Source organism: Salvelinus alpinus, chromosome 36, assembly GCF_045679555.1.
Source record: "Salvelinus alpinus chromosome 36, SLU_Salpinus.1, whole genome shotgun sequence".
NCBI lineage: Eukaryota > Metazoa > Chordata > Actinopteri > Salmoniformes > Salmonidae > Salvelinus > Salvelinus alpinus.
The window spans coordinates 15,066,099-15,091,194 of record NC_092121.1 but is presented as its reverse complement, the minus strand read 5'-3'; the positions used below and the strand labels follow the sequence as shown (position 1 = coordinate 15,091,194).

Below are 25,096 nucleotides of genomic sequence, written 5' to 3'. Positions count from 1 at the left end.
TAAAACCTTTGGAGAAAAAATAAGAAGATTTTACCAAAACTGATGTCCCCTCTTACCTTTCTTGATGGGAGTTGTGGTTTTTGAGGGCTGTGATGTCGGGGTCCGTCCAGCAGAGGGTGTTGTAGAGCTGGCTTTGGCAGAAGCTGGTCTGGGGGTGGTGGAGGTGGTTTTAGCCGTGGGGGTGCCAGGCTTGGCTGTGGATGTGGAGCTCTTGGCTGTGCTGGCTGTGGCTGGCCTGGCTGCAGCAGAGGCAGGGCGAGATCCTGGAGCACCAGTGGCAGGCCTGAGGGAGAACAGGAGAGCGGTGGGGTCAGAATCACTTAGCACGGCTTTCAAACCAGGGGGGGGACATCAGTTTTGTGGTCATCTACCAGACACCATGAATCAGTATTTCTGTAGATGTGATAAAATATTGAAATGAAGACATGACTGCTAGTGCTATATATTTAAATAAAAATAAAGTGACAAACACCAATGTGTAAACAGACTCATTTACATCGGCAAGCGAACATTATGTCCCTCGAGTTCCACATGCTGGTAACCCCTGGGCCATAAAATCACAGAGCAAGAGGCCCTGTCGACTGTATTCACAAGTCATTCTGTTAGTCACTTCTACAGCCCTGCCAGACACTAGACTTCCTCAGGAACACAGCACAGAGAGGTCATAAACCAAGTGATGACGGAGAAAACACAACAAGAACATGAGAGGACGAAGAGGAGTCAACTTCCATTCACTCCTTGTCTCTTCAATGCCTGGAGTGACTGGCCCCGACAGGGCACTAATACAGTAACTCACCCAGTCAACCCAGTCATCACAACACCCCGAGGCATCTGAAGCAGTGCAGTCTGGGAGATGAGTCACACCACACATACAGAGTGAAGCCCCCCCACTGCCAAGCCCACCCCCATCCTCCTCCCTGCTACATCCAGCCCACCTCTCCTGACATGAGGGTAATGTGCACTCTGGTCAAGTAGCTTCCACGTCAGGCCAGTGCAAAGTAACCGACGTGCAGTGACACAGTCGTGAGATCTCGTTAGCCTACGCTGCACTGCACCACCGCCTCTAAATAAAGAACAGAGTTAGCATCGGCGGCGGGGAGAGGGAAGATCGCTGGGGTCACGTTCATCTTTAATTCAGACGGAGCACAGAAATAACTTGTTCAAATCCCTGTTGGAACTATGGATGGAGTTAAAAGCATATTTCATTGTACAAGAGCAAACGCCGCCAGTTTTTACACGGCAAGGAAACCCAGTGTGCCACACACCCGATGGAACACACTGCCTATCTGGTAACATCTAGCCTCGACATGTCCACTGGACACTAGCAATGGATTACAACCATGCACAGCTTCCTTCCCTGTACAGAGTTGTCACAGGTAGAGAATGAAGAGCGGTGAAGAGGGAGGGAAGCAGCTGATGATCCTGTTGTACCAAAACAAGAGACCGCCTGTTATTACTCTAACGATGAGAGTGATTACAAGCTCAAGTTAATGATATTGTTTGGGGTGGTGACGTCTAGACTAAGGCTTCTTATGAAGCATTAACAGCCTAGGTCATGGTACAAAAAAGGCCATTGTTTCTATCCAGAGTTGATTCACAAAACCTTGCCCTTTTCTCTAATAGAATGCATGATAACCTAGTCCAGGAGAAGAGCTTTGATGACCCTTCAGATGATTACCTCCCAGCGAGCAGAACGTGACATTCAGTGTGGTTTCCTCAGGTATCAATCTGACAGGTATCAATCTGACAGGTCTAGACGTAAATGAGGACACACTAAAAAGAAAAGTAACGTGGTAAAATTCAAAGTTTAGGAGATTTGTAAAAGTGTGTTCTGACAGAAAAAAATGAATTAAAGATTAGAAAATAATTACAGGACGAAGTGAATAGAGGGTAGAGAGAATGCAGGAGCGATGATGACAGAGCATTTATCTTAATCTGTGTGACGGAAGGAATATGGCTAATCCAAAATGACTCCGTTTAGGTAGGGAAGCAAGGCAGATTAGCGGGCCATCGTCAAAGGCAGTAGGAGAGAGGGAGCGAGAGAAAGTGCTCATCCGATTACACGTCATTACCCTTCTATCATTGTCGCTTCTCAAATAGGTCCGGTCACTGTTGTAGGAGCCAGTGCGGCCGTTATAGAATAACGGGGCATGGTCGAACAATAATAAAAAGACAGGCAGGATGTGTTACAAAATTAATACATGCTTCTCGGCAGTTAGGCACAATGAAAAGGCCCCACTGAGGCATTACAGTGCAATGATACTTGAATTGTTTTAAGCAAAAAAATAATGTATTCTCTAATTAAGATCACTGTCACCCAAATAACTGAGGCAGTGTTGATCATGTTAGACTCCTGATCAGAGTCTAATGGCTTGCACACAATTGAAGGAAAACTGCTGTGCATTGTTTCTCAAACTTACCAAAGGCCTTGCCATTAGGAACATCATCACAAATTGGGGTTAAAGAAAATGTAGGGATAAAACCTAGAAATTCACCGAAGCTTAAAAAATTAGCGCAGAGACAATTAAAGTCCACCAAAGTCGCCTGGGGGTTTTAAAATATAACATTTTAGTTTCATTACGCATTCTGGAACGATGTGGAACTTTGCGGTGATTAACATAAAAATCAGGCTGCTCGTGTGCCGTCGCGTGGCAAATCAAAGTGGGGCTACGATTAAGTCAATGAGATGCATAAGCAAGGCTAGTGCCTCCCCTGCAGCAGAGCTAACAGCAAAGAGCCAGCTACCATGGGGACGGACCTCCTCCCAGGGAGACAGCTGGCATATTAGAGATGATGCCATTTTAATTCAGCAGAAAGGCTGGGAGGGACACTTTACCCTGGTTAAAAGGAGGGGCTTCTACCTCCAGGACATCCACACAAGGCTTCAGATATATGGGAACACCACAGAAATCTCACTCTAACCCAGGAACAAAAAGGTATCAGTTCTTCACTTGCAATTTCCCAGAGAAATTCACCAGGTAGTTAGTTGCCTTGGAGCTAGAGAGATCCTTATACTGCCGCAGCAGCACTCAAAAGGGGCTTTGAGCGAAAGGATAAGACATTACACAGGGTGCCGCCAGCTATAGCTGGCTTCTTGGTTGGTTCTGCTTGAGGAAAATAACGTTTAAAAATAAATAACAAGATATCAAAAGGACAGTCAACCTACTGAAGATGGAGCTGACGTGTCGAGATAAAAGTAAAATGGTTTCCATCTCCTAGCAGTAGAGGGACAAAGAGGAACCCAGTGAGAGAACATAGAGCAGGTAGAGCCTGGTGGGTGACGATGCAGATCCCTGTATAACAGAACAGGGCTGTATGAGTGTGGTGAAGCAGAGGCCTATAGAACCACTGCCTTCCCAGAGAGCACTCTGCAAGATCCATCACGTCTGCCACACTTCTAGAGCATGAGCTCACACACACTTTAGGTGATTAGGTCTGCTGTTGCACCTCCCATAAAACTATGGCTATGGGAGACTGCGTCAGAGTGGTCTCACTGTCACACCCGATAGCCCAGCAGGAGAGGAGATTTACAGCCTGCTCAACTGGCCTGCTTCATATTGTACACGACTGGCACAGCTATATTACACTGTACACGACTGGCACAGCTATATTACACTGTACACGACTGGCACAGCTATATTACACTGTACACGACTGGCACAGCTATATTACACTGTACACGACTGGCACAGCTATATTACACTGTACACGACTGGCACAGCTATATTACACTGTACACGACTGGCACAGCTATATTACACTGTACACGACTGGCACAGCTATATTACACTGTACACGACTGGCACAGCTATATTACACTGTACACGACTGGCACAGCTATATTACACTGTACACGACTGGCACAGCTATATTACACTGTACACGACTGGCACAGCTATATTACACTGTACACGACTGGCACAGCTATATTACACTGTACACGACTGGCACAGCTATTTTACACTGTACACGACTGGCACAGCTATATTACACTGTACATGACTGGCAGCCTACTGCTCTATTACAGCAGGACAAGGGAGAGCGAACCACCATCCGTCCTCTTCTCCTAGCCTTTCATGGCTTCCTCCAAATTCATAGACCGACGCTCCTGACTCAATATAGGCCCAACAATGCACTGTTTATGGGGTCCTGTATAGTGTGCATGGGGTCCTGTATAGTGTGCATGGGGTCCTGTATAGTGTGCATGGGTTCCTGTATAGTGTGCATGGGGTCCTGTATAGTGTGCATGGGGTCCTGTATAGTGTGCATGGGGTCCTGTATAGTGTGCATGGGGTCCTGTATAGTGTGCATGGGGTCCTGTATAGTGTGCATGGGGTCCTGTATAGTGTGCATGGGGTCCTGTATAGTGTGCATGGGGTCCTGTATAGTGTGCATGGGGTCCTGTATAGTGTGCATGGGGTCCTGTATAGTGTGCATGGGTTCCTGTATAGTATGAATTGGGTACATCTCCCTCTCACACATCCTTTGCTGTTCTATTTAGATCCCCCCCCCCCCCCACCACCTCGCTGCGTTCACTCCTCTCAGTCCATATGCCCTCCTAGCAGTGACGGGGCCCAGCAGGGACATATGACTTATTCATATGTGTAGCATCCATCCTCCTCAGCCTTTTATGTGGTTCACTCTACTGAAGCCATGACGTGCAACATGTTCAGCTACATGCTCTACTGAGTTACAGTCACACTAGGTAAATACCATCAAATAACATTGTATTTGTCAGTGTACAGCAGGTATAAAAGGTGCAGTGAAATGCTTATGTGCTAGCTTCCTCAACAACGCAGTACATTAATCAATACCAGAGTCAAGTAAAAAATAACAATAGAAGTAATAAAACCAGAAATAAATAAATAATAATAAACACCAAAATAAGACTGTAAAGTTGGCTAGGCGCTAGCAACAGGGCAACGGCCGTTGGCGCCATTTTGTTGTTGGACTACGTGCACACATACAGCCTCCCAGCAATACAGGCCTGCACAGCATATACACAACACTAGCATACGCATGCAAGCAAATCCACATCATCTCAACTATTCTCAAAACACACATACCTTCCCCCACACCACCCACTGTGTCCAACACCACATAATGACTTATTTTCCAGCATACACTAAATCAGACCTAGAGGTTTCCTGTCACAAGCTGTAGATCTAACATTATACAGGCAATCAGAATCAAACAGGGGACATGCACACAGCGAGTACAAACACAGCCCTACAACAGGGTTGGCTTGAGCAAATGTGTGCACACCTCATCACACAGACAAATTGGTACTAGAGGTCGACCGACCTTTATTACACCTTTATTTAACTAGGCAAGTCAGTTAACCTTTCACGGCTACTAACCCCGGATCCGGGAGCACCCCCCACCCCCCACACACTGATTAGCATAGATAGCATAGCTTCAGAAGTAGATAGTAGCATCTAAATATCATTAAATCACAAGTCCAAGACACCAGATGAAAGATACAGATCTTGTGAATAAAGCCACCATTTCAGATTTTTAAAATGTTTTACAGGGAAGACAAAATATGTAAATCTATTAGCTAAACACGTTAGCAAAATACACCACTATTCTAACTCCATCAGTTTCTTACTCCTTCAGGTGCTATCACCAATTCGGCTCAACTAAGATATTGATATCCACTAACCAAGAAAAAACCTCTTCAGATGACAGTCTGATAACATATTCATGGTATAGGATAGTTTTTGTTAGAAAAAAGTGCATATTTCAGGTAGAAATCACAGTTTACAATTGCACCGACCATCGCAAATCGACTAGAATTACTAGATAGAGCAACGTGTATGACCAATTTACTCATCATAAAACATTTCATAAGAATAGAAAAAGCATAGCAATGGAAAGACCCAGATCTTGTGATTCCAGACAATATTTCAGATTTTCTAAGCGTTTTACAGCGAAAACACAATAAATCGATAAGTTAGCATACTACATGTGAAAACGTTACCAGAGCATCGATTCCAGCCAAAGAGCGCTATAACGTAATCACCGCCAAAAGATATTAATTTTTTCACTAACCTTCTCAGAATTCTTCCGATGACACTCCTGTAACATCATTTTACAACATACATATACAGTTTGTTCGAAAAGGTGCATATTTAGCCATACAAAACCGTGGTTACACAATAAAAATACTAGGAAATCAAGCCTCAATATGTCTGACGTCATCTATCAGAGTGATCTAGTTTAATTGAAAGCTAATCATATACTTGACTAAAAAATACAGGGTAGACAGGAATCGAAAGACAAATTAGTTCTTAATGCAACCGCTGATTTACATTTTTAAAATTATCCTTACTTTTCAATACAGGGTTCGCCAAGTGAAGCTATACCAAACAAAATGGCGATATATGCGTTTAAAATATTTCGACAGAAACACGGTTTATCATATTAAATATTGCTTACTTTGAGCTGATCTTCCATCATATTCTTGGGCAATGTATCCTTTCTATGTTATAAACGTCTTTTGGTCGATAGATGTCCTCTGTCCTTCGAAATGTCCATCACCAACGACCGACACCCTAAAACGTGTCCAAACTTTCAGAGTGCACGACAAAGAAATTCCTCAAAATCGCACTAAACGGATATAAATTGATATAAAACGGTTCAAATTCACTACATTATGATGTTTTTAACAACTATAACGACTGAAAACATGACCGGAGAAATACTGCTGGTTAGAAAACGATTTGGAACGAGGCAGGTCCGATGGCCTTCACGCTTGAGGCGCACGTTGAGAAAGGGGGGTCTCTGTACATTTTTGTCATTTATAATGGCTGTGAACGTCCCATCGACTTCATTGAAAACGTGATGACGTACAGACACCCAGAGGAAGACGTAGGCAGTGTCGGTTTCTTCATAGCATTCACTGTGGCCTTATAAACAGACCCCAGATCAGAGGTAAAAATTTCTGAAATCTGAACCCTGTCATGAAAAGTGCTGTAGAAATTGTTCTGTACCACTCAGAGACAAAATTTCAACTCCTATAGAAACTATAGACTGTTTTCTATCCAATAATAACAATAATATGCATATTGTACGATCAAGAATTTAGCACGAGGCAGTTTAATTTGGAGACACAAATATGCTAATGCGGAACAGCACCCCCTATAGTTGCAAGAAGTTAAGAACACATTCTTATTTTCAATGACGGCCTAGGAACGGTGGGTTAACTGCCTTGTTCAGGGACAGAACGACAGATTTTTACCTTGTCAGCTCAGGGATTCAATCTTGCAACCTTACGGTTAACTAGTCCAACGCTCTAACCACCTGCCTCACGAGGAGCGAATACACAATACGAGGAGCGAATTTATTCAAACAGCACTTTTGTGCGTTTTGTCAGTAGCTCTTCGCAATGCTTCAAGCATTGTGCTGTTTATAACTTCAAGCCTATCAACTCCTGAGATTAGGCTGGTGTAACCGATGTGAAACGGCTAGCTAGTTAGCGGGGTGAGCGCTAATAGCGTTTCAAACGTCACTCGCTCTGAGACTTGGAGTAGTTGTTCCCCTTGCTCTGCATGGGTAGCGCTGCTTCGAGGGTGGCTGTTGTCGATGTGTTCCTGGTTCGAGCCCAGGTAGCGGCGAGGAGAGGGATGGAAGCTATACTGTTACACTGGCAATACTAAAGTGCCTATAAGAACATCCAATAGTCAAAGGTATATGAAATACAAATCATAGAGAGAGAAATAGTCCTATAATAACTACAACCTAAAACTTCTTAACTGGGAATATTGAAGACTCATGTTAAAAACTTCTTTGGGATAGGGGGCAGCATTTTCACTTTTGGATGAATTGGTGCCCAAATTGAACGGCCTCCTACTCTGTCCCAGACTATTGGATAGAAAACACTCTGAAGTTTCTAAAATCATGTCTGTGAGTATAACAGAACTCATTTGGCAGGCAAACTTCCAAACAGGAAGTGAAAAATCTGAAATGGGTCGATGGGAAAGTCATCGCCTATTCAAATCTCTGTCATTTATGGATCTGTATGCACTTCATACGCCTTCCACTAGATGTCAACAGTCGGTAGAACGTGGAATGAAGCCTATAGTGTGGTGTGGGGCCAGATAGGAGCTATTGGAGTGACTGGTCTGGCAGATTGCCAGTTCCTGGCCACGCACGCTAGGCATGTGATGTCCATGTTTGCCATGAGTTATATAGACATGAAGAAATGCTCCGGTTGGGACGTTATTGGATATATATGATAACAACACCCTAAAGATTGATTCTCTACTAATTTTGACCAGTTTATTCGACTAGTAATATAACTTTTTGAAGATTTCATCCGACGTTTGCCTTCAATGCGCCGGTGTTTGGACACGTGTACTACACATGCTAGATAAAGTTGCTAATATGACATATGTAATGGACGTCGAACAAAAAAAACCGATTTATTGTGGAACTAGGATTCCTGGCATTGCATTCTGATGAAGATATTCAAAGGGAATATTTATGATGTAATTTCGTATTTCTGTTGACTCCAACATGGAGGAGTAATGTTTTGTATTTTTGAGCGCCGTCTCAGATTATTGCATGGTGTGCTTTTTACTGAAGTTTTTTTTTTTTTTTTTTTTTTTTTTTTTTTTTAAATCTGACACAGCGGTTGCATTAAGAACCAGTGTATCTTTAATTATATGTAAAACATGTATCTTTCATCAAAGTTTATGATGAGTATTTATGTTAGATGGCGGGGCTCTAAAATTTCTCTGGATATTTGGGAGCCATTTCTGAACATGGCGCCAATGTAAACCAAGATTTGTGGCTATGCACATCATCGAACAAAACATAAATGTATTGTGTAACATGATGTCATATGAGTGTCTTCTGATGAAGATGTTCAAAGGTTAGTGATTAATTTTCTCTATTTCTGGGTTTTGTGAAAGCTATCTTTGCTGGGGAAAAAATGGCTGTGTGTTTTTTTGGATATGGTGGTGAGCTAACATAAAGATATGTTGTGTTTTCGCTGTAAAACATTTTAAAAATCGGACATGTTGGCTGGATTCACAAGATGTTTATCTTTCATTTGCTGTATTGGACTTGTTAATGTGTGAAAGTTAAACATTTCTAAAAAATATTTTTGAATTTCGCGCGCTGCCTTTTCAGGGGGGGGGGGGGGGGGGGGGGGTGTTCCGCTAGCGGAACTTGTGTCCTAGAAAGGTTAAAAGGAACCACCAGCTTTCATATGTTCTCATGTTCTGAGCAAGGAACTTAAACGTTAGCTTTCTTACATGGCACATATTGCCCTTTTACTTTCTTCTCCAACACTTTGTTTTTGCATAATTTAAACCAAATTGAAAATGTTTCATTATTTATTTGAGGCTAAATTGATTTCATTGATGTATTATATTAAGTTAAAATAAGTGTTCATTCAGTATTGTTGTAATTGTCATTATTACAAATAAATAAATAAATAAAAATCGGCATCGGCTTTTTTTTGGGTCCTCCAATAATCGGTATTGAAAAATCATATTCGGTCGACCTCTAATTGGTACTGCAAAAACAAACGGCACACACACACATCGCGGCCAAATAGTGTTCACACCTCTACTACACCCACCAACCAGGATGTAGTGACAGGTATTAAGCGCTACTGTAAAAGGAGAGGTGGAAAACTGAGATATCGTGTGCTGCTGCAGACTAGTCATTTCACACACATATTTTCAGCTGCCACCGACAAAGTATGAGGTTGAACTTCAGAATCAATCAGATGTGTCACCAGCAGACTGGATCTAGTGTTGAGGGGTCAGAGGAGTGAGACTAAAACAGAACAAAAAGCGTAACAGTTTCAGGACAAACAGAACACAGACCGGACTTGCTAAATGTCAACGGAACCAAAACAAAACAGCCATGATGCGTAGGGCTGGTACAACTATTGTATAATTGTGTAACCAACAATTATGAGCAATATCCAGGAACAAAATAATCATCATAATCGTCTTAATATCGTCATTTTAGGCGACGGGGATTCAAGTTCATATCAAAGTATACACGGCGTGTACAAAATATCCGGAACACCATTCCTTTTGCGCTAAGAACAGCCTCAATTCGTCGGGTATGGACTGTCGAAAGCTTCCCACAGTCTTGCCCATTCACCCTCTGAATGGAACACATACACAATCCATGTCTCAATCATATCAAGACTTAAGAATCTATCTGTAACCTGTCTCCTCCCTTTCATCTACACAGATTGAAAGGGAGGAGACAGGTGACCTCAATAAGGGATCACAGCTTTCACCTGGACAATGTCATGGAAAGGTGTTCCTAATGTTTTGTACCCTATAGCAGTTTGTTATTTTTACATGAATTGGGTCAAGTTGGTAGCTTAATCATTTTACGAGCAAAACAGCATGGTTGGGAGAGAAGTTCCAAGCGGTCAAAACCAGAGTCCTATATTTATAACTTTTAGAATGGACACCATGTTAATGCCTTTGAGCATTTCATTTGCCCATTCATGATGAGAATTTGGAATCTTGTACATAGCATTGTTTAAAATTCAGAAATTCTGTGAATTGCTATTGGTCAACATTGCACACGGGGAGTTATTATCGCTGCCATGGAACGCAGGGTCATGTAAATGCATAATAATATGCATAAACTTCAATGTCCAAACGTTTCAAATATATGGCTCTGTTAAAAACCATTTGTTTGTGAGATGGGAGTGTCACCAAAGCTGTGTCGTATTCATTAAGTATCTCGTAGGACATTTTCAAAAATACATTACAAGCGCCAAACATTTGTTCTATAAAAATCACAATTAAGACAACCATGGCCATTTGCATGACATTTAGCCTAGTGGTTATTCTAGAATTGTCACAGCCATAATGATGTGATTCAGTCAAATTAGATTTAGGCCATTTGTAGCTGTAGGATCGTAAAAAAAAATATATATATATATATTTGCTTTCCAAACTTTTCTGTCTGATAACAAAATCTCCTAAAGAGTGAACTTGAATAAATTGAGGGACAAAATGAGTATTGTGTGTGAGAGAGTCAGCGGTCTCCGTGAGCAGGGAGACAGGCGGTGGCTGATATGCCAGAACGTATCCACTCTGCACTCATACGCTCATCTGATACAGACATGCATGAAAGAGGGAGCAGGAAGGGAAGGGGCTAAATCTAATTACAGCAGAGATTTATGACCCTGTCACAGTCTATTACCCCCCCAATGCAGGCTGGCTGGGTACACAACGCTCACTGCACCCATCAGCCTCCAAGCTATCTCCCTCAGCCATATGTTGCACAACGCAAAATGAACTGTTTTGTTCCGTAATGCATGGATTAAATTTCCCGCTTACCTCATAGTTTAACTTCAACAGAGATTGTCGCACTCGCAAAAAATGCTAAAACCGCTATCTGTTGACTAGTATGTACTCGCTAGATCCTACTAGATTGTTGGAGGGGGAGCTATGAAAAGTAAGAGACCACAGTTCCCTTGGTACACAAACAACCCAGAAGGGGAAAGGGGGGTTGGGCAGGGGGAGTGAGGGCCTATTCAAAGAACAGCCAAACACCTTAGGACATCCCTGATCATCCTCCCCTCTTCACAGACAACAGGCTTGTTGAGCCACCTCGCAGGAGCCCATGACTCTCTGGAGTTCCTCCCTGGGGTTACGCTCGTCTCTGCTGGAACGCCACACAGCGTGACTCAGGTACTGTCTGGACCTAATCTGACCTGATTCTACTCACTGCCAAACAGAGGTCCAAAACAGCCTGTTCTGTCTGCTGGAGTTGGTTATTATTTATTCTGAGGGGTGCAGACTAATCTCTGGATGCGATTTGCAAACCCAAAACAGCGCTGCGAGACCTGGCTCAGAGTGACTGCTGGCCTACTTCTGAGGACTTCTTAAAGCCCCTCTCTGTGTAGGGACATTGTGCCTGTTTCTCCAGAGTTTTTAACCAGTCCCTTTCAGCCTGCAACATTCCCAAATGAAGCAACTGCTTCTCAGTCGCAACTGGAGCATTACGCTGAATTTATTAAAACAATTCATTACTGCTGTTGTAGTTGCACATGTATTGCACAGTGAATTGAAGTCGGCATCAAACAAAAGGCTGCCCAGCTAGGTAGACAGACAGCTTTTGCCTGCAGGAAGCCTGAAGTGAGGACCAATTACATACAACTGCCTACTATGTTGTTATCTACACACTCACAGTCTCTCCCCAGGGGAGGGGCTACGAGCTCTACGCCAATGGTTGGCCTACCTGGTTGTCTTGGAAACAGGAGGCCTATCAGGCTTGGGAGCAGCGGCAGTGCTGGGCTTGGTGGTAGCTGCAGAGACAGGCCGGGGAGCTGGGGAGATGAGATATGGGAAGGTGAGGAAGAGAGGGAAGGACAAAGACAGATATACAACATGAGTAAGATTATTTCACTTGAAAGACGCAGCCAATGATTTACATCATAACATTTATTTCCTGAGGAACCAGGCCAATGTATTTCTATATTTATTGCAGTCATTCCAGCGTGTCATACATCTTCAACTGAATCCATCTGGATGTGCTGTATGCCAACCTTCACAGTACAAAGTCATACTTTGCCTCAGGGAAAATGTACATTTGCTGTGTACAGAAGACAATTGGCAACTGATGACAAATGCAAGGCTTTGGGTAGCTTTCAGTGACTGAAAATTACTGGTCCTAAATGTTTGCCTACCTGTGGGCTTCTTAGCAGCGGTGGTGGTGGCTTTGACACCATTAGTTGGCGCCGCAGGTGTCTTCTTTGCTGCTGTTCCTGTGGTCGCCTTCACCCCGTTGGTGGCAGCAGGAGCCGACGTAGGGCGGGTGGTGCCCGCTGGCTTCTTCTCACCAACCTTGGCGCTGGTCTTAGTGGTAGTGGCAACAGCTGTGCCTACGGGACTCTTGGGCGTGGTCTTCTCTGGGGCTCCAGTGGTGGTCTTCTTGGCCACTCCGTTGGCATGTGGCTTGGAAACCCCGTTGGTCAGTCGACTCTGGGCAGTGTTGGGTCGAGACCCTGGTCCGGTCGTGGTCTTAATTGTGGCGGTGGTCCCAGGCTTCGCCTTAGCAGCGGGGGCCTTGGTCTTGGCTTTCGGGTCTGCTGCAGCCTTGCTGTTCCCCGTCTTGGTGGGGGCCACCTGGGCTGGCTCTGGATGAGGCTCTCCCTGCCCCATCTCTCCCTGCTGGCCAACTCCCTCCGTCTGAGGTGCAGGCGCAGCCTGGTTAGGCTCCTCTCCCATCGCAACTGGCTCGTTTACCGGATCGGCGTCCAGTGCTTCCATTGGCTCCATCGCTGCCGTGGCAACCCCATCCGGTTTCATCTCCCCTCAGTCCTGGCTGTCCGTCTCTACAGAGGAAGGCTGGAGAGCTTGAGACTGAAGATGGTGACTGCACTCAGGCGATGGTGGAGTCTGATCTGGCAAAGAGAAGAGAATAGTATCGTCAGGCTGTAACAAGACTGGACATGCATGACACTGAGCCTTCAGATCAGCAGACAGGCCAGAGGGATCAGATAAAGGCTTTCCTACAGACAGATATACAGACAAACACTACATACGGCGTATGCAGAAATATTGTTTTGAAAGTAGAGAAAATGTGTTTAAGGTCAATGATCCGAACAGATTAGGAGCAGACAGAACAGGATGTGCCATTCTGCAGAGAGCTTCATTGCTAAAAAACCCTGGAGGGAACTCTCTCTCACACATGATACATGTGTGACAATATATTCTGGGGGAAGAGATAGGGGACAACTATAAAAAAATGATGTAGACACATTCTAATCTAAGTACAAACTCAAGGAAAAACAGAGAGCTAGCAAATCTTGTTTTTAAACATTAACAAGCCAGAGAATGCACTTGAGTGCATTATATCCTAGGTCTACATACAGAATAGGCATCAGACCCACTAGTCTGGAACACAAGCCTTCCTTCAACTGAAGCGAGGGGAATAGGAAAAATCCCTTCCACTCCTAACAAACCGAGTCAGAAGGCGCTCTCTCTACAACATGCTCTAGTTCATCAGACAAGACCGCAAAGCTAAGGAACCACACGCCACTCAGATGTGGTGAACCAAACCACTTACAATGGAGATGTAAAGGTCACGCTGGGGGGAAAAGACATGCATGTCAAGCATGTAAACAATGCCATAAGCACTGACTAGCAGGCAGTCTCGCTGGGGAAGTACCATAAACACAGATGCTTTGCTGTCAGGGTGGAGAGGTAAGGCCTGCAGTGTGGAGCAGAGGCCTAATAACAGGGAAACGTAAAGAGTCAGTTGTCTGACAGGACAGGAGACTTGGCTCCACGGTGAAGCAACACTGAGGTAGAGGAAGTGGCTTGGCCTGAGGAGCATGGGAACAGGAGGGGATACAGTCTGCAAAGCTTGGAACGACAGTGCGCTGCTCAGACTCCAGAAGGCCTCTCCACTTCCGCTCAGCCCCTCTCTCCCCCATACCCAGATGCTGCTGCTCCCCCTCCTTTCTAGAGGAGAGTCTTTATACTGTCAGCTTCCTGGAACCACTCCCCACACAGCCCCCCTTTCTCTCTGCTCTCATCTCTTACTCATCCTCTAAAACTAAATACGTTACTGTGCCTTCCTTCGTTCCCCTGCCAAACCTCCCATTTTTTCCAAGCCTTTTCCTCAACTTCCCCCACCCTCGCACTCTCTCTACCCCTCTGTTCTCTGTTTGCGTTCACACAGATGGCCTGAGCAGCTGAGCAAGGCCAGAGGGGAAGAGAGAGAGAGGGAAAGGGAAAAGCCCTCAGGGAGAAAATCCATACCGCAAGTAGCACACACACATACACAGTGACAGACCTCAGACAACACAGTGGCAGTGAGAGGGGGAGGAGAGAGCCCTGCCAGAGCACACAGGGCAATCAGATTAATTGAGTGACACACCAGTCACATTTGGAGTGAGGTGTCTGTTGGATGCAAGTGAAAGCAACAGCAACCGTGCTTCACACATGTACATGTTAGGCTCAGTCCAACAGAGATGCTCTGTTCAAGAGCACCAAGTCCTCACGCCATGCTGCTCTGCCTATAACAGAGCTCTACACTAACATCAGACGCCTGCCCTGACTCCAACCCTTCAAAAAGAAAACCAACAACAAAATCTAACTCCAGATTGACACCAGGGACTCACACGTCAATAGCCCTGACAACTCAACTAGAAAAAATAAAGTCAAATCCAATCGGTGCCTTGCTCCCTCTACCTCCCCTTCCTGTGTTCTGAACGGTTCTATTCCTGCACTTTCTGAACAGCCAGACTGTGCTTTTCCCAGCTCTGCTCTGTTGTGGTGATAAATCTCCAGCCCTCAGCCAGAGGCGCACTGCTCTGCTCTTTTTCCTCCAGTTGGGAGATTACACAGCTCTAGTCTAAGGCCCTCGCCCCGTCTACATCACCCTATGTAGTAGGGAACATACAACCACGCCCAATGATACATGTGTTGGCACTGGCAATATTTTGACTGACTTTGGACAACCCTGCAATGTTGTAGTTGTCTTTGGATCCTCTTTGCAGTCATATGCTTGATTAGAGATGGATGACGTTAGGATTCCCTGTTCGTAAAACATCTCAAGCTGATTCTCCACAGATGGTAGTGTTAGATATTTAGGGAAGCAATAAAGAGAGGAAGAGGAGTCCAGACATATGTTGTTACTGTCATGTAGAGTTGCATGTTTTTATTTATACATCCTTAGCTGAGGTTCAGAAAGATAAATACGTTATCGTTTTATTTATTTTTTAATGTCCTTTGGACAGTGATGGTTTCGATATCTTCCCAAACAGCCGCTCCATCTTATCAAACTGCATCTCACATAACATTCTCTACAAGCCTCACCGATGAGCAACACAGATACAGAGAACAAACACACAGGTCATGAAATACTACGCACACACACCACCAAGGGCAGGGGTTCACTGTCATGTCAAGGACAAACCAAACAATAGGATGAACACACACCTTTATCTCATTATTGTTAATCAAATCATGGACAAGACGCTTAATGCACTTCAGCAGCTGACGATAGAAAACCAGCTGGGCAAAGTATGATCATCCTCCAAGAGCCATATTCAATGTAAACTAACCTGCCCCCGTGTGTCTCACAGACACTTACAGGCCTATACTGATATCTGGCAGGCCTCCAACAGCACTGGGAGATCCCAGTTTTTCGGATTGTCTAGACACACAAGCGTTTGAGGAGTCCTCAGATCTTTTATTTAACTAGGCAAGTCAGTTAAGGACAAATTCTTATTTACAATGACAGCCTACACCGGCCAAACCCGGATGACGCTGGGCCAATTGTGCACCGCTCTATGGGACTCCCAATCACGGACGATAATCAGGTCATGAGCATATTCTAATGGTAATCGTCACTTTGACCTCCTTTTAAAAAACTGCAGAGTCTCAGTGTGTACACCTATACAAGCCTTTGCGTGTGTATGGCTGTGTTTTGGGGCATTAAGTCAATTTGTTTGATAAAACGATCAACAAAAACCTATTGGCGTAAATGATACATGTTCAATTCCCAATTAATGTCCCCAGCAGGAGTGGGTGGGCTAAATGCTAACTTAATGTCATCTCTCCTGGTGGCCTGTGTGTGCAAGTCTAATCAGGGCCTCCCTTTGCCAGGAACAAGAGCCTGGCTACTGAAAATCACAGCGGTCAACGGCCCTTATGAATAGCTAGCAATGGCAACCGCCACCCTAGTACACTGCTGTGTGTACATACATTCTCTGTGCCTGCATGTCCCCCAGGGTCAGCTGTAAATAGCCTTCAATGGGAGGATTGTAGCAGAAGGAAGCCGGGGCAAGCGAACAGGAGATCAGTTTAGTGTGCTTTTCCTAACACTCCCGTAACCTTCCCTTAATGCCTAATGATAGAATTGATAACCGTGGCACCAGAGAGAGGATTCAAGAGTTAACGGTCGGGAGTCTGGTTTGAAGAGGCCAGTTTAACGGCCTCTGAAACCAGAAACACAAATTCATCACCACATGCTGCAAACACTGGGATCCGGTGTCTTTACTCCTCGGCCAGTGTTAAGACGCCCTGGTGCCTGTGTTGACGGTACATCTCTCAGTTTAATGTTGAGACTGTGTGGCGTCGTCATCTAGAAACCACTGCTCTTATTCAACACCGCTGAGATCTCAGTTTAATGTTGAGACTGTGTGGCGTCGTCATCTAGAAACCACTGCTCTTATTCAAAACTGCTGAGGTAAGTTCCACAAGGTTTCTGTTCGAAGCAAACATGTTTGCTTCAGTTAAGATTTGAAATAAACATTCCAATATGTTACAGTGAACATTAATGTTTGAGGCACCACGCGCTGGCATAGGGCCAGAGGTAAACTCTAAAACAGACACCCTGCAGCATTCCACTATTCCTCTGAGGGAGGACAGACATACACACCAGACATGGTGCGTTGAGGATCAGAACACATGAAACATTCTATTGAATGATGCAGCATTGAGTCCATAAGAAAGTCTGGGGAATTGAAACAGTAGCAGCTGAAACCAGAATGGGTGGTACTACCAGTCTTAGACAAGATACACAAAGAATAAAAGAGAAGGTTAGACCCATGGCAACAATTTAATTTGGGGTTGGTGCAGATGGTTCTGATACAAAAGAAGAGAAGGGAAACAGAGGAGTGCTAGAGGGCGCTACAAAGAGGGCCTAAAACAGAAACTTACAGCACCGCCCCCAAAAGCTAAAATTCCCCCACATTAATACACTCCATCATGTATCATCTCAGAGGGAAATCTTGGCACTAAACCCTGAACAGCTGCTGTGCATTACTAATATAATTCATTTCAAAGTACAATTAATACATTGTGGAAAAATACAAATCTGCAAGTGTGATTAAATGTCATTCAGGAACTTACAATAGATCACATCCAAAAACACATGCTTTCCAAGGCTTCAAGAGACCTCATGAGCATCATCATCATCATAAAAGCATTACATAACACCATACTCATCATCATAGTCCCTTTCAGCGACTACCGTACACACCAGTTCATCTCTCCACTCAATTAGCAGGAAGCTTTCCCTGCATGGTACCGTCCCTCTCTCTGCTTTAATAGAAACCATTATACACTTCTGTAGCCTTGGGGCAGCTATCTACAACAGAACCCAAGAGCCTGATTGTTGCTGTGCGCTGCCCAGCTAAGAAAGGGGAACACAAAAGACGCATGACACCGTCCCAGCTGAGTCAGTGTGCTGCCTTCATCACCCTGACACTAATCGCGGCTCGCACATTCCCAAACAGGCCCGGCCAAAGGTCAGGAAGCCGCCCCTGCCCCACACACAAACAAACCTCTTCAAACAAAGTTGACTCCTCTCCACGGAATTCCTTCCCTGGACATGGTGTAGGAGGGAGACGAGAAGGGATTGTGGGGCCCTTCTCGGACGGTGACGTCAGGACATGCCCGACAAATGAGGCTATGGACACTTAACTCCCCAGACAGGATCCAAATCAGTTGCTTTCTGCTCGGTCTCCTGGGCTATAGCCTACAATGCAGCATGGTTTCAACCTTATGATTTCCATTGAGAACTCAATGGTCTTGGCAACAGACATTGGACAAAGTAAACTCAGTTCAGGAATTCACTTTTCTCTTGTTCACTGGTCTGCTGCCTGTGTCAGTCAAGGCAACATCTTGTGTGACAGACACCTGAATCACAGAACCATGTGATGTGACAGACTGTAATCCCTGTGCTCTAAAGAAGTTTAGTAGGAGCCAAAAGCAGATTTAGAGTCTGTACCGCCATGGCACGACGGGTAGAGACTTCAAGTGAGAGAAGGGTACTATCTACATCACATGCCTTTACTCCCAGACCCATCAAGTGATTATGCTGGCCCCAAACACACACTACCCCCACTTTACCAGCGTGTGTCACCCATCTCCCAGCCTCAGGAGACTCGGCCCCCCGGGGACAGGGAGATTAACACATGACAGAGCTTGTTAACCCTGGACAAAGAGATTTGCTAATCCTGTACGATCAGGCCGACTGTCCTCCAGCGCCGGCCCCGACTACCCACAGAGACAGAGAGCGCCCAGGACAGAGGCCTAGTGTGTCCCAGAAACCAAACAAAAAGACCTGGCTCCATCACAACAATGGAGAGATGGAGCCGACAACAAACAAGGTCCCAACAGTGCACGGTCTAGCTACAGTAGACCGCTGAGAGGAACAGCGGGGTGGGTGTGATCTTGACCATGCCGATATTGATCGTGGGGGAGAAAGTGAGGATGTGGGCTACTCATAGGTGAGAAGCGTCAGTGCATTAGAGAGGCAGACAGGGACCTGTTCCACTGATGGGGTCCCTTGCCTGGGGGTTAGTCACCAATGAGGCTGGTGTGGAGGGACTGAAGGAGAGGGTAATGTGTAACTTGAAGAGCAGGTCCTTCTCCATAATAGGCAGTGTGCCCACTGACAGACTCCACTCAGGGGGTAAATGACATTAGGCCAGATAGAGCCAGCTGGTGGGTTGGATCGATGACACCAGATAGGATGGAGAGGAAGGCAGGCAGGCATCTGGACGGGACAGCAAAACATACCCTTGAGGCTCCAGCTCTCTAGCAGCCACTCACTACTGGAACTGACTCTGGCCAAAAGAGGATTATGTCCTCCTGTTTGAAGCAGAGCAGGCACGTTCCAGATGGAATCTGATCCCTCGCAGGTTGTCAACACCACCAGGGCTAACCAGGGCTTTTCAACAAAATAACAGCTAGGCTAACACCACATAAAACTGTACCTAGCCATTACCCAGAAATGTACATGGTATTTGGTGCTTGGGTCAAAAGGCTTCTTAAATAGAAATTACAGAACAATAGCATTTCAAATGACTCAAAACATCTGACAAATCTCCCCCCTGTCAACTCTCATAAATGTAGCCATAATTCTGTCATCGGGAACTTTTGGCATGCATGTCATGCCAGACTGGCCCATGGTGTAGACAGGCTGCCACAGCACTGACATAATGCTGAATGCATTGGGCATTTACTTGTCATGCACAAAGTAGATATCCTAACAGACTTGCCAAAATTATAGTTTATTAACAAGAAATGTGTGGAGTGGTTGAAAAATGAGTTAATGACTCCAACCTAAGTGTATGTAAACTTCTGACTTCTGTAATTGATTGGACATGATTTGGAAAGGCACACCAGTCTATATAAGGTCAGAGCAAAAACCGGAGGAATTGTCCGTTGAGGTCCGAGACAGGATTCTGTCGAGACACAGATCTGCGGGAGGGTACCAGAAAATGTCTGAAGCATTGAAGGTCCAAGAACAGTGGCCTCAATCATTCTTAAATAGAAAAAGTTTGGAACCACCAAACTGAGCAATAGGGAGAGAAGGGCCTTGGTCAGGAAGAACCCAATGGTCGCTCTGACAGAGTTCCAGAGTTACTCTGTGGAGATGGTTGCGCTTCTGGAAGGTTCTCCCATTGAGGGAAAGATGGAGCAAAGTACAGAGAGATCCTTGATGAATACATGCTACAGAGCTCTCAGGACCTCAGACTGGGGCGAAGGTTCACCTTCCAACAGGATAACAACCCTAAGCACACAGCCTTGAACAAGATTGAACATTTCTGGAGACACCTGAAAATAGCTGTCCAACCTGAGAGCTTGAGAGGATCTGCAAAGAAGAAATGGGAGAAACTACCCAAATACAGGTGTGCCAAGTTTGTAGCGTCATACGCAAGAAGACTCGAGGCTGTAATTGCTGCCAAAGGTGCTTCAACAAAGTACTGAGTAAAGGGTCTAAATACTTATGTAAATGTAATATTTAATAGATAAGCAAACATTTCTATAAACCTGTTTTTGCTTTGTCATTATGGGGTATTGTGTGTAAATTGAGGGGGGGAAATAAAGATTTAATCCATATTAGAATAAGGCTGTAATGTAAAAGAAAAGTGGAAAAAGTCAAGGGGTCTGAATAGTTTCCAAATGCACTATATCAGCTACAGGTGGCAGAATGATACTCAATCACTAGAAACTAGTGATGCACCGATGACATTTCTGACCGATATCCAATATTTTCCTTGACAAAAGAAAACGATACAAAAAATTTCTGCAGCCTTTAAAGCATTCTAGTACAGTTAAATAGTTAACACACACAGCGGTCTGAAGGCACTGCATCTCAGTGCAAGAGGCGTCACTACAGTCCCTGGTTCAAATCCAGGCTGTATCGCATCTGGTCGTGATTGGGAGTCCCATAGGGCGGCGCACAATTGGCCCAGCATCGTCCGGGTTTGGACGGGGTAGGCCGTCATTGTAAATAATAATGTGTTCTTAACGGACTTTCCTAGTTAAATAAAAGGTTACACACACACCAAAAAGTTATTTTGTTGGCATTTACGTAAGTCCCGATTACCAGTAAAACATAATCAAAACCTATTTCTTTCACTAACTTGCTGGGCTGTTACGTTATTCATTCTCAACCAGGATTCCTATGGAACGCCGTTTAGGTCTTTGCGTGTCAAAAAAGATATGTCAAATAACACTATTTGACGTGTCAAATAAGCTTGTTGACCAATCAGGACCTAAATATGACTGCACGTCACATAAATTAACATGTGAATATTTTTTGTTGTTGTAATTATTACAACATCTCTCGTATTTCATATGTCACAACGATTCATCGATACGTATGCTACGATGCTGGTAAAGTTGTCTCGCACACGTACAGTGCTGGCATTAAAAAAAGCTAGCTAACTCATGGATGCAAACATGTTCTTCCCCAAAAACATAGCAAAACGACAATGTTTCAGTAGCTATAGTTAGCTAGCTAACTATATAGCTAGATGTCATCATCTAAAATAACCCTAATTTATAAGACAGTTCTTATTTGATTAATGGGGGTCCGACATATCTATGTGAAGCTAGCCACAATAAGGACTAGCCACAATAGTAAACTTTGCGTTAGCCGTCAAAATAAAAAGTGTCATTGACAGTGATGCAAATGAATACAAATAGTAGAATTATGCCATTATTGAATAGATCATGCTAAATGAGGTTGGAATGTTATATAAGTTCAACAAAAGACAACGTTAATTTGACAAATCTGTTGAAATCACACTGGATGCATTATACTTTAGAATTGCATTGGGAGCATACTTATTTCACTGTACAGCCTTACCCCATGTCATTGATTCACAATCCACAGGTATCAGCCTACCCAGTGACACCCAGAGAATATTAGCGTCATAGCTCTTATTGTGGGACTCTGAAAAAACTGAATTGAGCCACATTCATTGTCAACCTATGTGTATTAAACACTATTTCTGTGGAAAAACAATACTGTGTGGATGTTTGAGTCTGATAACTCTGAGGACGACTTTGGGAAAAAGTATCTTGGGTGTTGAGTAGACTGATACCCCATTCCATTGATCCCCAATCCTTAGGTAAAGCTGTACAGTGCAACATGAATGTCAATACACACAATAGGCTGACTGGGGAGGTGATTTCTCACAGTCCCGCGATAAGAGATACAATGCTAACATTTGCGTAAACTCTTCACAGTTGTGTTCTGTGGGTGTCACCGAGTAGACTGATAACCTATTTCATTGATTCACATTCCAACCTTGTTTAACATTATGTAGTCTAAATATGGCATGATTCCACCAATTGTAACTCATGCATCACTTTTAAAATAGGCACTTTTATTTTGAAGGCAACCCGCAAATGCCACTATTGTGCCTAATCCATATTGTGGCTATCTTCACAACACATAACCCGGTCCGGTCTAGCCTCACTAGCCAGATGAAGCTAGCAGGCCGTTTATAACCCTGTTGCCCAAAGCTAACGTTAAGTAGCTGGCTAGCTATTTATTTTCATGAACTGAAGTTCAATATGCGACCAACAAGTGGCTACCTAGCTAATACTTACAAGGATTCCTAAATCCTTGCTAAGAATAATGAAAATGACTGCAGTTTCTAATGGTCATTGTTTTCAAGCTGGTTGTATTGGTGCTAGGTACCAAGCCAAAGCTAGCTACCCCAGAAGTTGCGGTCTAACAAATAATGCTTTATTACCAATGCGGTATTGTAAATACATTGCTCATGGTCGGTATACTTTCTTGTTCAGCTTTGACAGTGCTACTGATAGTAGTGGTGGCACTTGGCTTGCACGTGCAAATTCAGAACACGCAACATTCTATAATAGAACTGTGTTATTTGACCTGCATCTTTTTTTGACACGCAAAGACCCAAATGGCGTTCCATAGTATGTCGTGAAGCTAATACCAGTGACGCTTTTACTGTGTAACTCCAATAGGGCAACATCTGAAAAATAGCGCACTTGGTAGTGTGTACCGGTGCTCAACCAGTCAGTGAAAGCCAACATCACCCACGACAGAAAACGGTTGATTGTCATGGGCAATGAATTCCATTATCCTGGTGTTAATGGATTTGGCCTTTGAGTTTACTCTTTCAAATGACTGCTCGATCCACACAGCATACATTGTGGGCTAGGTTAGGAATGCTGTGTTGCAAATGTAGCGCAAAATTTTATGTGGCGTATGCATGTCAGCTTGGACATCGATTTTGCACATAGCCGTTAAACTAGACATCGGGCCGATACCGATGTTGGCACTTTCAGCTAATATCGGCCGATTCTGATAAGTTTACCTATATATCATGCATCCCTTCTATCATGCATCCCTTCTAGAAACCAGCAAGCCTTTAGTTTCTGACAGTATTAAAGATAATTTCCATGTTGAGTAGACGTGATGCCATAATCGCAGCCCTGCAGCGACCACAGCAATCCAGGCAAAATTCTGAAAGTGGTGAGGTAGGCATAGCAACAGGGCTCTGAACCATGTCCATTATCCAGCGTCCCACTGGAAGAATTCAGAGCCTCAACACAGAAAATTAATTACGGCAGCTGCTGGCATATATACCCTCAAAACTGCGCAGCAACTGTCAGGACTGACAACTGTGATACCACTGAGGCAGCTATCTTGGCTGGACCAATGTCCGTTGGAGAATTATTGTGACGACCATTGCAAACAATGGAGTGGCACTACAGAAACCACTACTACAGTCCCAAGTCTGTGGATAAAATAATCTCACGACTGCAGGCCAGTTGCCAGCTGACTTTATTCATAAGCGATGGTGACAAAGTGCCAAAGGTCATACAGTTCAGGCTGAACTGTTCAGCCCACTGATCAATAAAAGCACTAGCGACAGCGTCCAAGATGCATCCGGTTTAATCTGACTTCTATATGGGGCCGTCTATGGGAATTGTCTTTCTGGGCCGGACATCAGTTAAACTGCAGTACCGACGCAAGGTAGGTGCAGTCGAAAGCATGCTTCCAGACCGGAACCCTGGCCCTTGGTTCAGCCTGAGAGGGATCTGGTGAGTAGGAGACCAGTCCAGGGCAGGCAGAGGACACACCAATTTGAATATTTACAGTTAGGGACGTCACTGAATCAACCTATTGAGCCTACTACGCCTGAGGGCAAGCCAAGGCACAAATTACTGTAGGCGATCTCCCCGACAGCCCATGGCATAGGTCAGAGGAAGGGCAGAGCAAAGAGAACTGTCGGTCATAAAATCACCCCAGAATGCTACGGTATGAATTCCACATGGAATTGCATCTCTTCTGATCGTAGACATCTAAGCCCTCCTTTGGCCGACTGTTTCAGCAGGCTTACTAAAACATGTGCATGGCATTATAGGAGAGACTTAAAATAGGCGTGACAGACAATGTAATAACCAAAATGCCATCGGAGACATATGAGTGGAGGAGGAATCCATATTCAGCCTATTGTAAAAGTGAGGTGGGCAAGGGGAATTTGGTACCAAATGTCACAATGCTGGCACATTAGTTGAAAGTACAAAACGAACACTTTTGCTAAAACAAGATAACGGATATTTAACACAAAATCTGTCTTATCATTAGATATGACAGATTTTTTTTAAATGTAAAATGATAAAACAGGATCTTTATTTAATTTCACATGAATGCATTAGTCCCATGTCTGAGCGTGTCTCTATCCCTCTGCCTCATTCACTTGCTTGCTTTGTGAGTCAGCCATCGCTCATTAATGCACCAGAGGGTTGACTAACATGTTGGAGCCTCTCTAAGCCAGACAAGGCCATGCCCGAAAAGTGCT

The 25,096-nt window shown here is 44.4% G+C and overlaps 1 protein-coding gene across 4 annotated transcripts in view; it reads right to left on the bottom strand.

Moving 5' to 3' along the window:
- LOC139565435 (uncharacterized) overlaps window positions 1-25,096 on the bottom strand; it is a 31,982-nt gene that overhangs the window by 4,889 nt on the left and 1,997 nt on the right. For 2 of the 4 annotated variants that reach the window (XM_071385777.1, XM_071385779.1), the window contains 3 exons: window positions 12,683-13,399; window positions 12,235-12,322; window positions 57-283 (listed from right to left, as the gene is read on the bottom strand). In XM_071385777.1, coding sequence (XP_071241878.1) covers window positions 57-283; window positions 12,235-12,322; window positions 12,683-13,304 — 937 coding nt within the window. In that variant the 5' untranslated portion in view covers window positions 13,305-13,399. The remainder of the gene's footprint in view (window positions 1-56; window positions 284-12,234; window positions 12,323-12,682; window positions 13,400-25,096) is intronic. The other 2 variants (XM_071385778.1, XM_071385780.1) reach the window with 1 other exon arrangement.